At 39.1% G+C, this 13,880-nt stretch overlaps 2 protein-coding genes across 3 annotated transcripts in view; both read left to right on the plus strand.

Annotated features, from left to right (window-relative positions):
* Positions 1-606: 606 nt before the first annotated feature.
* Positions 607-11,821, plus strand: LOC145495195 (NEDD4-binding protein 1-like). Of its 2 annotated transcripts, XM_081474776.1 has the most exons (4): positions 607-5,392; positions 7,131-7,424; positions 7,902-8,848; positions 9,615-11,821. In XM_081474776.1, exons 2-4 carry the CDS (start codon positions 7,230-7,232, stop codon positions 10,300-10,302), a joined length of 1,830 nt encoding a protein of 609 aa, XP_081330902.1. In that variant the 5' UTR covers positions 607-5,392; positions 7,131-7,229; the 3' UTR covers positions 10,303-11,821. The 2 variants fall into 2 exon arrangements, with proteins under 2 accessions (XP_081330902.1, XP_081330903.1); XM_081474777.1 differs by lacking the exon at positions 607-5,392 and having other exon boundaries at positions 5,399-7,424.
* Positions 11,822-11,831: 10 nt separating this feature from the next.
* Positions 11,832-13,880, plus strand: part of LOC145495203 (kynureninase-like) — a 30,378-nt gene continuing 28,329 nt past the window's right edge. Inside the window, exon 1 of the mRNA XM_081474786.1 lies at positions 11,832-12,868. Coding sequence (XP_081330912.1) covers positions 12,670-12,868 — 199 coding nt within the window. The 5' untranslated portion in view covers positions 11,832-12,669. The remainder of the gene's footprint in view (positions 12,869-13,880) is intronic.

Below are 13,880 nucleotides of genomic sequence, written 5' to 3' on the forward strand. Positions count from 1 at the left end.
CATAGCTGAGTGTTTTGCTTTACCTACATATCCAGACTGCTACTACCAGCCATATTTGGGTATGGGGAAAAATTACAAATATTTCACACCCACACACATGTTTTAAAGAATAGCTGTAGCGTGCATGAAATATTTTGTAATTTTCCTCTATACCTGAAAATGGCTGGTAATGGTAGAGGCCATCCAAAATATTGTATCAAATCAAGTTAAGTTCTACGTTGTATCGGCTTTGCTTAATTATTCCATCTTTGCACTTTAATAGATATACATCATTCTAATTAACTGGATTCCTCTACCTGTGGATGGATTATTAATACACATATTCCTTTACAAACAGCTTTAGTATTCCGTTGCTTTTCTTCGCCATGTGGGATAGGGAATAAGCAAGCAGATAAGCTGACTTGCGTTTTCTTTTTCAAAATGCGGTCTTTCCACCCGAGAAAAAAATACATATGTGCTGCTCCAAAGACCCTTCGCCGAAGATGCCTTGTTTAATAACTTTGCTGATTAAATTACTCTTATATTTTCTGTTTGATTAGGATTCCTTGAGGGTTGAAAGCCTTGAAGTTGAATCTAAAAGAAATAAAACTTTGGCAACATAAATCGAGGATCACAAAGAGAATAATGCTATGTAGATTAAATAACTTATAATGGTAGTAAGGTTGACTTGGGTAATTAAATATGAATTGTAAGTAGTATACAGAAAATAAGCATTACCACCGACCCATCACGGGTCGGCGCATGTGCAAGCTTTGGTGTGTCAAAAAGGCGGCAATCACATACAGACTCTAATTTGGGCGAGCTAAGAGAGCTAAGTGACTGATGCCCAAACTTCTCCAAGGATAATTTTCAGACTGAAGGTTTTATTCTGCCGGGACACACACGAAGCTGAGTGACGCGTGGGATTCGGAAGCAGGAGTAATTATTATATCCTGTTGTAAGTAAAGTAAATGTTGTGCCGTATTGTAAGGAGAGTAAATATAATCCAAAAATAGCCATATGTAGAGTTTAACTGCCATTTTCATTTGAAAAGGTCGGTTGCCGTGACTGGTAGATACGATCTAATTTTGAAAAATAAAGAAAATTTGAAGAAAGCGAAAACTAATTTTGACCAAATGCAGAGGTGTTAAGGTGAAGAAGAAAAAAAGAGTAATAGAGGTTCACAATGCCCACCATTGATCAGCTCCAGCCGTTTTATCATTTAAACCTAGGCAACTGATGAGTTGAATGTCTTAGTTTTCTAACATCAGTGAATTTCTGGCAGTAAGATCTAGAAACAGGTACCAGCACTGAGATCAAAAGCCTGAAGGTTAACTGGCCGGAAGGCGCACTTCAGGTTGTGTGCGCGGGGGAGGTGACAGGACAAGTAGCTCTTAGCCACGCGTTCTAAACATGTACTTTGGGCACATCACGTACTCCAACGACAAAAAAACCTTCACAGGACAAACTTAGTAGGACTGTTTGCTGATTGAATATACTATCAAAGGCACGTGCGTGATGATTCCTCGCAACAAGAGGTAGAAACAGTGAAATTTGCGTCCCAAAGAAAGGAAAACTGAAAATTTGTACAAATTAAGGATTTGGCAATGATGATGCCTTCAGCAGGGAAGGAAGTAGACTACGTCACCACTTTTTAGAATATAATTTGACAGGAGTCGCTGTTTCTGTTATTTGGTTTACAGTATTTTCATAGCCTGCTTTAATTTTTTTGCAGTGGAATCGTGAACGTGACTAGATGGACATCATAGCTGCAGCCTTAAATGTCAAATTGTTTCTATTTTTTCAAACTGAGTAAAGTAAATAACATAAGTACCCTCTTTTGAATTGTCATGATCGAGTGAACTGCAGAGGCGTAACGCGTCATTTTCCGCGCACGTACCGAGAGGAAAGTTAATCGAACACCGAAGTCACTTCCCCTCATATAAATGTTATTTTTAAAGGCCCTGAGGGTCATGTCCCACTTTTTCACGGGACAACGAAAACATAAGAAAAGGTTGAGTAATCAGAATGACTTAAGTTGTTTATACGTCAACCTTTGGGATGATTGACAGCAGGTTTAATAAGGAGGCTGGCTAGTAGCAAAGGGTGAAACGTCTTCAGACGGGAAAATTCGCAGCAACATAATGAAAGAAACTAGATCAAAGCAGCTCACTGACTAAAGACGCTTTTCGTCAATAAATATATAAATATATTTATATCGTGCCCTAGAAAATCAGCCAATCAGAATATAGGAAAGCCCTTATGTACTGGATGGTATTGCACTCAACCTTCCCAACGTGCGCTGCATGTATGTCGCAGTGATTGTGTTGACCATGGCCACTGTATTTTCTATGGCATGGCATAAAATAGTTATGCAATGTTTTCTCTTGGTATATCGTGGTATATCACTCGAAAGCATTGCTAACTAGTATATATATATTTAGATTTCCGAGAGATACGTACGTGCGAATATGGTCTTTATGTGCACCCTTGTCCGGTGATCAACTGCCATGGACTTACTGTCTGGTTTTCTACGGGACGTACAAACACTCAGAAATTCAGCCAAGTTCCGAAGGTACTTCAGATGTTAGCCGAACCTGAGTCAGAAGTTTCCTTTAAATAACATTTCAGAAATAGTCGAATTAAAGAGGATGTGTACTATTTACAGGTTAACGCACTCAGCGAGCTGGATTTACCTGCACGAGTTCACTAATAATGAACGAGAAATTTCAATACCGCACGAGGCAAAGCCTCGCTCGGTGTTGAAAATTTCGTGTTCATTGTTAGTGAACGAGTATTGCTGGTTTTCAGTGTCACGCAATTCAAAATAGATCAAAATAAAAATCGAAACCGGTCAATAGATTAAGTCCAGAATCTGGCAAATGAAAGAAGGTAAATATGCAAAGACTCTCGCCAAAATTCTGGTCACAGCAATTTTTCTTATGCGAGATACGTAGAGACATTTTTTACCCAAATTTATAGAGATTTGTATGGAGACGCCATGCTGGTGCCCATCCGTATGGGAACCAACATGGCGGCCGGAAATCAACAGAAACATTTGTCACTGAGTTTTGCTACAAAAGCGTGAATTTATCCCTCGAGGAACTCTAGAACACTAAAATAATACTTTTTCTAAGACATGAACTGTTCAGATAGCCAAGTTCCCCGAAATAAGTCACTTTTTTAACCATCATGACAGCTCTCTAGGCCGTCATGTAAATGCCGCGTCACGCAAAAGCTTAGAAATTCAAGCGTAGTGTATCACAAAACCAAGAACCCATTCGGAGCGAAAATTTGTGTGAATATTAGTTTTTAGCTGCTCTTATACATCATTAAAGTAAAATCTCAGGAAGATCAATAGTTTTGTAGTTCGAATTTTGGTGACGTCATCTGAAGACCAGCTATAATTCACGAGTAATGAGTGCGTTGACATTTTTATTATTCAAATTGAATACACTTTACAAAGAAACAATGGATTGAAACCACTATATTTGAGTCAGCCGAAACCATGGTGTAATGACAGTAGTGTGTTAAGTTTACACCACGGCTATTGCACTACGATAATGACGTCAAGGTGGTTGTCTCGTCGCAACGTAGTACAAAGTATCACGTGGTACAAATCAGCCAATCAAAAAATCGGAATTCGTACAGTGTATGAAAGTTGAATTATAAAACTGTTTATAATGGGGAAACCTACACACTAACAACGGTGACGTAGAGGACGACGAGTTCTATTTTACTTCAGAATTCGATTCAGTATATGTCTGTCGGTATAATAATTTGTGTAGCTCAGTATGTTATCAAGGCGTTCAACAATTCCAAAGAGAAAATGTTCTCTTTCTCCACTGAAAATAAGTATAACACGGTATTTTCACGTTGTTGTTTCAATATGCAGAGGACTTCTAAGAAAACATACAAAGGTACATAATAAACATGTACGTAGAACCATTGTTCTATTGATTAATTTGGGCCGTTTAAAGTAATTCAAGTCATCGTTGGTTTGGCATTATTATGGTAATTAACACCCTGGGGCTTATGTCAATTGCAGTATAAAAGAATTTACACGTGTTCCACCCCATCACTCTACCGGCGAGGCCGTGAAATCGAAGAGGTTGGCGACCCACCCTCCCACTCAACAGGTAAGTCGGGGTGATCTAGCTATCCGCTTCTATTTTCAGCTGGTCTTAGGCTTGTACCAGGCCATGAATAACAACACCCGGGGTAGAACATACTTTATTCAACCTTACTCTTAATAAACGGTATACGAGTCATAAAAGAAATTTAATTAGTCAAAAGCATCAGCTATCGAGTCACTTGAGTCAGCATAAATTTGCCTGCAATGGTCAAGTCTTTCCATATGATATAATTGTTCTCCATTCTCGATTTCAATTTTCCATGGTGTGCGCTTTCCCTTTGACAAATGATTGGCTTGCCAATGAGCCAGGTTTTTATAAAAGTCAAATTGAGAATGCTTTAGAATTGACATCGCTTCACGTCTTCTCCAGGACATAAATAAACAGATTGCAACTAACGGCTGATATTTTTGTTCTCTATAATCATAGGATTCTGAAAAAAAAAAAAAAAAGTCTGTGTGGGAAAACAGTGCAGCCTCTGTACGATTCTAAATTTAGCCCGAAGAAAAAGTCAGTGTTAATGCTTGCACCCAATAATCCGTCGATCAATATCGGAACTGAATTTTTCCTGCCAAAGAAAATATTTCACTCCTGAAGAAGATTCACGTAGTTCCTTTGTTGCGTTATTTAGTAGTGAAAAAGGGGGTTCGCAAGGCCCCCGCCTCCACTCCACACCCAAGTTCCTCCCTCTGCGGACGGTGGTGCCTGTTAACTTACAAACGAATAAAGCACCAGGGAAATGACTTACAGTGTATTGCCTGACAGCTGATAAATACTTCACTCTGAGGAGAGTTGCGGTCTTAAAAAAAAAAAGCGGTCTCCGAAAAAAGAAAGAAAGAAAAATGGATTCCTCGTTTCGTGCACTTTGCCATTCAGGTGAAAGCAACTACATGTAGATGGATTTTGCCAATAGGGTAAAGCACGCCATGTTAGCGTTGTAGTATAAGGCAACATTTATAGCTATCTTGATCAAATCAAATGTTGATCATCATCATCACCCAAACAAAAAAAAAAAAGCAAACAAACAAAAAGAGTCGAAACGTCGAGAGAGGCCCCGACAGTGCCGGAGTGTTGGCCACTTCTTGCTGAACATGACTGGATTAAACAGTGACCATGCGTCACGGCCAGGTGACCAATCACATATCAATATGACACGTCCGCTGATACATGCATGATAAGAATGTTGTTCCTGTGTTGTCCGCGTTCTTGTCGAGGAATACTTTGTTCGGCTGTTTAGTTAGATGCGCAGGACGCACAAGGGGAAGAACATAAACAAACTAGTAAGTTTTATTTTTTGTATGGCCTTATAAGTCCTTCGGTCACCGTTTCAGCGTGAAGTTGTATCGACCAAGGCGTATTTCTTAGCATAAAGACGGATTGTGCCATGTGCCTTGAAGCGCCTCATAGCGCCTTGAAAAGAGGACATACTGTATAATATTTTGTTTGTTTGTTCTTAAGTTTGTGGAAAGTGCTCGCAACATTTTATAATACTAAGTCAAGCTTTGGCACATCGACATTAATATTTCTCGACGTTACTAATCGAACTGTTCATCAATTAATTTCGATTAATCGAACGTTCGATTTGGTTCGACTAGTAACCTCGAAGACATTTACGTCTGCGTCGGTTCGTAGGTTTTTGATTCCTCGTAAGCAACGGTAAGGAGACAGTGTAAATGCGTATCTGTTGCGTTTCAATTAATAAGACTTATTTCCAAAGGATGCAGTTGTTGAAGATTTGACTTTTCCGCACCGATCTTTAGTTTCAGTCGTCGGCTGTTAAAAATCTTGCAATATTGTACTAGTTAGACGATATGAAATTATTATAAAATAATGCGGAAAAACTACGATTACTCCGGCTGCCCTGGGCTGATTTCGATCGTGAAATACGCAACAAGTATGACATTCAGTGTTGGTGGTCATTTCAACGTATTGAGGCGAAAAGAAAACTGAGGAATTCGGTATTCCCTATAAGGACAGGCATAGTCAGTTATTAAAACCGAAGTAGTGGGCAGTTTCATTTTATAAGCGGAAGTTGTCTGAGTAAAATGATGCTTATTATAATTATTCTTTGGCCTCCACTTTCCATATACATTTTCCGGGCCGAAGAAAACTGAAGCATTTCTCGAAAGAAGGAATCTTCTTTTCTTAGCCGTGTCTTTAAGATCGATAGAAATAACTTGCTGTAGTAGAAATCTTTTAACTGACGCAGAATTCTGCACTTCGGTCGCGAGTCGACCCCTTTTCAGCGTTCGCAACATACCAAGGGGTTCGTTCCTGATGCGGAACAGAATTATGTGCTTACGCGCACATCAATACTTTCGTCTACAGTAAAGGCGATTCGTCATTGTGAAATTCCTCAGTGCTTTATAGTTACCCCTAGTTTACCGTCTAAGGCCGAGAAGAGAGAAATACGTGCTTGGAATATAAGAACTTTAAAACAGCTGCATCGCAGTGACTGGAGTGACAGCCTCGTAAGTTCGTTGAAACAAATCATTTCTTGTCATAACGTATTTTAATAAGCTATCGTGATCTCAAGGCACTGAAACCAAAAGATTTCATGTATTACTTAATTTGCTCGGTTTATGTTTTGCAGCAGTTTCTAGGAAGTCTATTTACCCTGAATGATGTATTGCGTGCGTCTGAGGTGACGCTTGGGAAAATCGTTTAAATTGAACCTATAGGGAGGGGAGAGTGTGTAAAAACGGGCAGATGTTTTACAACCAGTAAAGCTGTTATTTCAGTAGATTTCGAAGGAACCTCTAGTTATGAAAGCTTTTTGAAAATGAATCTTTGGTATGTTTTGCCTTGAAATGGATTTTTCAGGCCGCTTTCGGAGAAATTTTTGGTATTGCAAAACTATTATTTGTCTCCTCCCCAAGGGAAGTCTTAAGAAAACGTCAATAGGGATGACGTAAGCTGAATGGTCGAATTTCAGTGGACGAGACCAGAACACAAGAAAGGATGTTTTACCAGTATTTATATCACTGATCAAAACCGCCCTTAACTTCCTCTTCGCAGAATTGAGTGCTTCGCATATGGCGTTCCACTGGTGTTAATAGAAGGAGAAAAGTCTTCACTGTTAGGATTATTTACTGCCAAGTTGATCTCAAAACAAAAATGGCGGACAATGATATTGTGGAGGAACTGACCGTTGAGCATGGAAGGCGAACGCTGGTGGCCAGCGCGTTCGAACGAATACGACTGTTATTTCATGTGCTTGTCCACTTCAGCTCGCCAGAGGAGAGTGCTGTTAAAAGTGGAATTCAGTGGCTGGCTTTAAAAGGCGAGAAAGAGGCAGTGGCCAAAGCGAAGGTTTGTAGAAATTTAAGCTTTAGGTTCTATTGTTTAATGGCGCTTAAAGTTAAAATTTCCATATGTATCCTCATGAAATTCAAAGAGCATGTCGCAAGGCCTTAAAAACTTCCGTGTTGCTGATCGAAGCGATACTGGCTTTTTGAACACAGTTCTTTCTTCTCGTTATAAAACTCAGACTTATTGGTCTTGGAGCTTATGAAGGTATACTGTGCTGGAAATACTTCGGCGTTCAGCAGTGAATTGCTATATCTTTCAGCAATATAGACACGAGTTGATTGTTCCCGACAGAGTATCATGATTCAAAGCTTTTATTGCTCAACAATAAAAATACAAAGTCTAATGACTTTTCATTGCGAAAAACGAATTTGTCTTTACATTCGGTAAAACTACATGCAAGAAGCTTTAACTTATTATTGGTTTTCAGCATGTCTTAAGTGTTCCGTTGTAGTGAAGTTCTATCTCCCTTTTTTTCAGGAATACATCAAGTCGCTTTGTAATCCAGAGTTAGACATTTCTGTTCCGTTCAGTGAACAGTTTTACAATGTGCTTTTTAAGTTACGAGACGACCTTGAAAGAACGACCAGTGCTGTGGTTAAGTTTCCTTCACGGAACAACTGCACGTTACAAGGCAGCGCAGAGGCCGTCACTTTGGCACAGTCTTTGATTGAGGATAAAATAAGATCACCGCCGAACACCACTCTGCCTCATCCGTCGAGTATTGAGCCGCAGTTAAGAGAATTTGCCATAAAACTAGGCTATTCTAATCAAGTGATTGATCAAGCTGTTCAAAAGCTAGGAACAAACGTTACTCAAAATACGCTGTTGAATGAACTTCTCAAAACAACAGCATCGTTGCCGTATCAGATATCCGCTTCGTCTCCTCAACCAAAGCCTGTTCCAGCAGCAGTAGCACAGTATCCTCCAAGAAGAGAAGTTGTTGCAAGGGGAGCCCCAAACACACCCCCAGCACACATGTTGAGGGCTGGCTATGAAAACCCTACAGACAAGGTGATCAGAGCTCCCCTTCATGGTGTTCAACCCAACTGGGATAGAGACGCTATCGCAAGAGGTGCTTCAGCTGTGTTGCCGAGACCGAGTTACGAATTACCTAGTGATGTTTTGGAACGAGGAATAGCAGTTCCCAGAGGTACTAAAAGAGTTCTTGAGCGCCCTAGCGATATCATTGCAAGGGGCTCTTCTTCTGTTCAGCCCCTTATGCAACTGCAACCTTACAGCAACCCAGCATCAACAATGTATGATGGCCACAGAGAAGCTGGCAGCAGTGGCATGAGTGCTAGTGATAGGCTAGATGAAGAAGAAAAACTCATGTACCAACAAATTCTTGGTGCCAAAAAGGTTGCAGGGAATTCATCCTCAAATTTGAGGCCTGTAGTGATTGATGGAAGCAATGTTGCAATGAGGTAAGCTACATGTAACTTCTGTTGTGTTTACGTGCTCACGTCTTAACGATACAGGAACATAACTCGTTAGCTTAATTTTCAGGGGTATGGCTGACTGCAAAATGGGGCAAAATTTCTCTACAAAAAACTTTGTATTTTGGATGAGGAGAAAAAAAAATTGATCTATTGAAATGAGATAGTTTTGTTTTGATGAAATGCGATATCTGAACAGGAAGTTTATTTGAATACTTCTGAGCATGTGCAGTAGAGTGAAAGCTAAAACAGGGTCAAGCAAGTCATTAGAATTCCTGTGGTTGAGTAAGTTCCTTTATCAATTGAGCAACATCCTTCAACATATTGCTTTCGAACCTCCCATTCACGGTCTTGAAATTATCATAATTTTTTTCTGTGTAAATTTAGTTGAGTGTGATTTATAATAGGGTTTAAATTTGTCTTTGTTGTGAAGAGATTATAAAATTAAGATTAAAAAGTTGTATCTTGCTCAAACATCATTTAAGACAAAGGTGTTCCTGTTTTCAATGAACATCACACAGTCTTTGTTGTTGTTCTTAACCAAACAGCATGCTGCTGTTATTTATAGTTAAAACATTCTTTGTCCATTTTGCATGCTTAACTGGCAATACCCCCGACCAGATGCTTCTAGAAATAGTGGAGATTGTTGTTAAGTTTGGTTGTTAATAAACTTGCATAAAACACATAGTTTTCCATAAAACATGATTTACTTTCATTTTGTTTCCTTACAAAAATAATTTTTCCTTCTTTACAGCCATGGACGGCAAGATGTTTACTCTTGTAAAGGCATACAACTGTCTGTGGATTGGTTCAGAGCAAAAGGGCACAAAGAAATCACTGTGTTTGTGCCATCTTGGCGCAAGGAAGCATCCCGTCCAGACAAACCAATTACAGATCAGGACATTCTGTACAACTTAGAACGTGATGGTATCTTAGTTTTCACTCCTTCAAGGAAAGTGAATGGAAGAAGAATTGTCTGTTATGATGATCGATTTATCATAAAACTAGCAGCGGAAACAGATGGTATCGTTTTGTCAAATGACAACTACAGAGACTTAGTTAACGAGAATCCAAAGTGGAGAGAGACAATTGAACAGAGACTTCTCATGTACTCTTTTGTTGGGGACAAGTTTATGGTTCCTGACGATCCACTTGGCAAACATGGGCCAAGTCTTGATAACTTTCTTCGGAAGGGTTCAGCAACTCACCCAAGGATTTGTCCGTATCTAAAGAAGTGCACCTATGGGTTGAAGTGCAGGTTCTATCATCCTGAAAGAGATCAAGAAGCCATGAATGTGAAACTGGAGAGACTGATTGGCATATTTGGGGAGTCTGTACCTGAAGTAGCCATGCGAAAAGCAATTAGTGATAACCCCACCGCTACTGTCACCATATTAGCTAATATTTTATGTGATATGGGAAATGGACATGGTAAACACTAAACTCTTGGAGTTCTGAACTGTATAATTGAAACTTGTGTACTTCGAATACTTTCCCTATACATTACAGTACTTGAACAATGACTTGTATAAAAGGGTGAATGAATTCAAGCCACTGAGTCAGTCAAATCAGCATTTCTTTCCCTTTTGGCACCACAATATATAGTTTGGAAGTTTTGTATTTGTTTGGTGCCATCCTAACTGAGTGTCTCTCTTTTCTGTACATTGTAGGTTCGGTACTTGTTTCTATGGTTCTGTGGCACGTTTTAAGTAATTTAAGTAATATTATGCCCTGAAATAAGTTTACCTTTTTGTCTTGTTTATGCTACACGTGTGCAGTGAGTAGAACTGAACTAGTCACATAGCATTGCACTCAGGGTTTAGTTAACTTAGTATTCCAGATAAGCATAGGTCTTATTTCATTGGTTGGATACCAAGTGATTTAGCTTATTTCTCTCGAAGCTGAATCAAGAATGTGATGAAGCAGTGTTTTTGCTTTTTCCATGTGGCTAGTGTTGTTGAAATGTCCACATCTTGTCAATTTCCCCTGCTTGGGTAGAAAGCGGCAGATGTTTGTAAACCCCCTAATGTGTATACCAGTTCTGGCATTACTTGACACATTGTTTCCACTCTTGACTTGGTAATAGCTAATAGTAAATCTGCAAGTGCATGTAACATAAATACGACATCCTGAACTGAGTGAGAACAGTGTGTTGAGCAATGTCAGAGCACAAGGTATAAGTTAAGGTTACTCTCTGTGAGAGCAAACAGTAAATTATGTGATCTCTATGTGGTCATTAATAAAGAAAATGTTTTGAAATCAAAAACGAAAAAAAGGGAAAAAGGAAAAGACGAAAAAATAATGTAAGAGAATAATGGCAAGGTGTTGTAGTTGAAAAATGGGAAGCAAAATAATTTGACATTCACTTTGCTGAATAACGAAGTTTTGTTTGTTTAAAGACAATTTTAAGTATGAAATAGTTTTGGTTAAAGTACATAGCTGGAAAGAATTAGGCAGCTTTGGAATATTTTACTGCCATCCATTTTGTTTGAAATAATAGCAAATAATTTTATAACTGTGCTTTAGAGAGAATGTGGACTGCCATATGATGTCATTTAGTGTGCTGTGTATTGTCATAATTAGTGAATATTTTGCACATGTATTTCATGTTTATTACATGTGCTACTAATGCATTTAGTTTTTAATTATAATTAAGCTGCAATTGTTGTGAGCATACTTATGCAAATTAAATTGCACTATCTCTCTTTAATCTATATGTATGTATTATTTTCTAAGAAAAGTCAAAATAAAGATTAAAAAAAACAGAAAGTAAATTTATTTGAATGGTACCGGGATGGGATTTTCAGTTATTTAAAACAATCAAAAACAAGGCAAAGGGGCTTGTGCTTTCAAAAGATTAAGTGTACATGTGGCCTGAAATCCCTGTGTGCAACTTGTTGTTAACAGGAGGTACACAGATCATTTGGAAACAGAAAAACTATCTCTTCACGTCTCAGTTCTTCCGATCAGTCAATTTGAAAGTTCAGCAGCTCCCCCCCCCCCCCTCGGACTCCCTCCCCCGGGCAAAAGGCATCTTCAACTTTTAGTTGGCATATTCCTTGTATCCCCTGGTCCAAAGATTAAGATGGTGTGCAAACCCCCCACCCACTTTAGGGTCATTCTACGCAATCAAATGCCCCGATCCCTCGGAAATATATGGGAATCAGGGAATGATAAGTCAAGGAAAATGAAAAAAAGATATCTCCCTTGAACGAGCGCTTTCAGCTCTCACTCCAGAATAATTATTTCACATATGTTAAACAGTAAGTGATGAAATTTTCACAATTGACTTTCATTTTACTTTCATACACTTAACACACCTTTTTGAAGGCGTTCTTGATCTACCCACCCCGCGGAATATTTTCGGCTCAATACGGGCCCTAAATTAAAAGGTACCGCGAAAGCCTTACTGGGCTGAGCACCCTTAGAAGCCTTGGGTACCAAACCTTTTTTTTAACCCCTTAATGTACGACGACTTGACGAGCACTCCCGTCTATTTTATGTGAAAGTCCTGTCCCCCCCCCCCGGGGGGGGGAGGTTTCAAGGATAAACTCTGGTCTGACCCAAAGAGAAGAAACCCGCTTCCAGCAGCCCATGAAAGTTTTGTAACCGAGCAGCTCTTGATTTGTTGAGTCTGTTGAAGGAGAAAGAGAGAGGACCCTGGAAGCTAAGGGCGTGAGGGCTCAGTTCCCTTGCGTTACATGTCACACCTGTATAGTACCCAGTGCTAAACGGTCTGAACTGCGCAAATGAAAGAAAGTTGCTTCCTCTTGATCTGCGGCCTCATGCTGAAATTTTAACACCTGGAAATGACATCTGTTGACGAACTTAAGAAAAAATGCAGGGAACAGTTAAAATTTGAACCCTTTCAAACCCTCCTGAAGTTTGCAGAGTCTAATGAAGTGGACGTAACAGATGCTGGATTCGCTAGACTGTTGGACGAGCGAGATGAACTGAAGAATCTCCGTGAAGAATTTCATTATCCTAAAATGAAAGATCTCCCCTTAGGTAAGTTAAAATTGATTCATTCCGAAACGAGTTAAGTTTAAGAAATTGAAATGTAACAGAAATCAATTAGTGTTTACATAAGGGACCGGAATTTGCGAGTACCTTGATGATATATAGCGATCTCGTTCATTATTTATAACACAGTTTTAGCTAGTTACTGAAAGTCCGAAACTTGCTATGCCGAGATTCGTTTATTTATGACTGGCTTCGTGCGGTAATAGATTCCAGGCAATTCCTGTAGTCAGTAAACAGTTCTCCAGTGTACACACTGTGAACCGTACATATACCACACACCATTAATTGTTCAAACGTATAGGCTTATATTGAAGACAAAAACATGGCGGGCGACCGAGCAGGTGCAAAGAACCAGTGGAATAAGCAAATATTGGTCATCCCAGGTCCTTGAATAGTTTTTATTTTTATTCAAACGTTTTCTGGAATAGTTTTTGCCAGATTCTTGAATACCGGTAGTTGATAAAATCTCATCTGCGACGAGGGGTGTTGCGTGGGTGTGTAATGTGGCGTCATTGAAGAATGTTGAGCCATACACACAAGTGTGCATAAATTATAGTCTTGATTTACAAATGCCAAATGAAACTAATTGATGACATGATGGTAATCGATGGGTAATCAGATGATCGGTCATTGATTATTGCCGACGATCAACATTAGTAATCTGGCTACAAAATTTCAATCACTGATTAGTCATTGATTGCATCAATTGGTCAAATCAATGTGATACATTGCATTTTGCTCTTCTACTGTCCCTAAGGTTGCAACAGATGAGAGATAAGTCATTTGGATTCCCATGAGTTCAGCTACTTTCCCGACATTTTAACCTTACATGCACAATTTTCCTTTGCTTAGTATAATTTATCACTGGGAACCATTCACACAAAGATTTAAATAACAGAAGAGTCAATTCTAAGAGAGAAAAATTCCAGAAAATTGTAATAGTTTTCCTGCATAGTAATATGTAAGGAATCAATGAGTAATTGATTGGTACTCAGTA

The sequence above is a fragment of the Orbicella franksi genome, chromosome 8, assembly GCF_964199315.1.
Source record: "Orbicella franksi chromosome 8, jaOrbFran1.1, whole genome shotgun sequence".
Taxonomy (NCBI): domain Eukaryota; kingdom Metazoa; phylum Cnidaria; class Anthozoa; order Scleractinia; family Merulinidae; genus Orbicella; species Orbicella franksi.

Bases quoted from the DNA above. Each gene is read 5' to 3' on its own strand.
- LOC145495195 (XM_081474776.1), top strand. From the start codon at position 7,230: ATGGCGGACAATGATATTGTGGAGGAACTGACCGTTGAGCATGGAAGG. The intron at 7,425-7,901 runs GTTTGTAGAAAT...CCTTTTTTTCAG, and splicing joins AGGCAGTGGCCAAAGCGAAG to GAATACATCAAGTCGCTTTG. The intron at 8,849-9,614 runs GTAAGCTACATG...CCTTCTTTACAG, and splicing joins GGAAGCAATGTTGCAATGAG to CCATGGACGGCAAGATGTTT.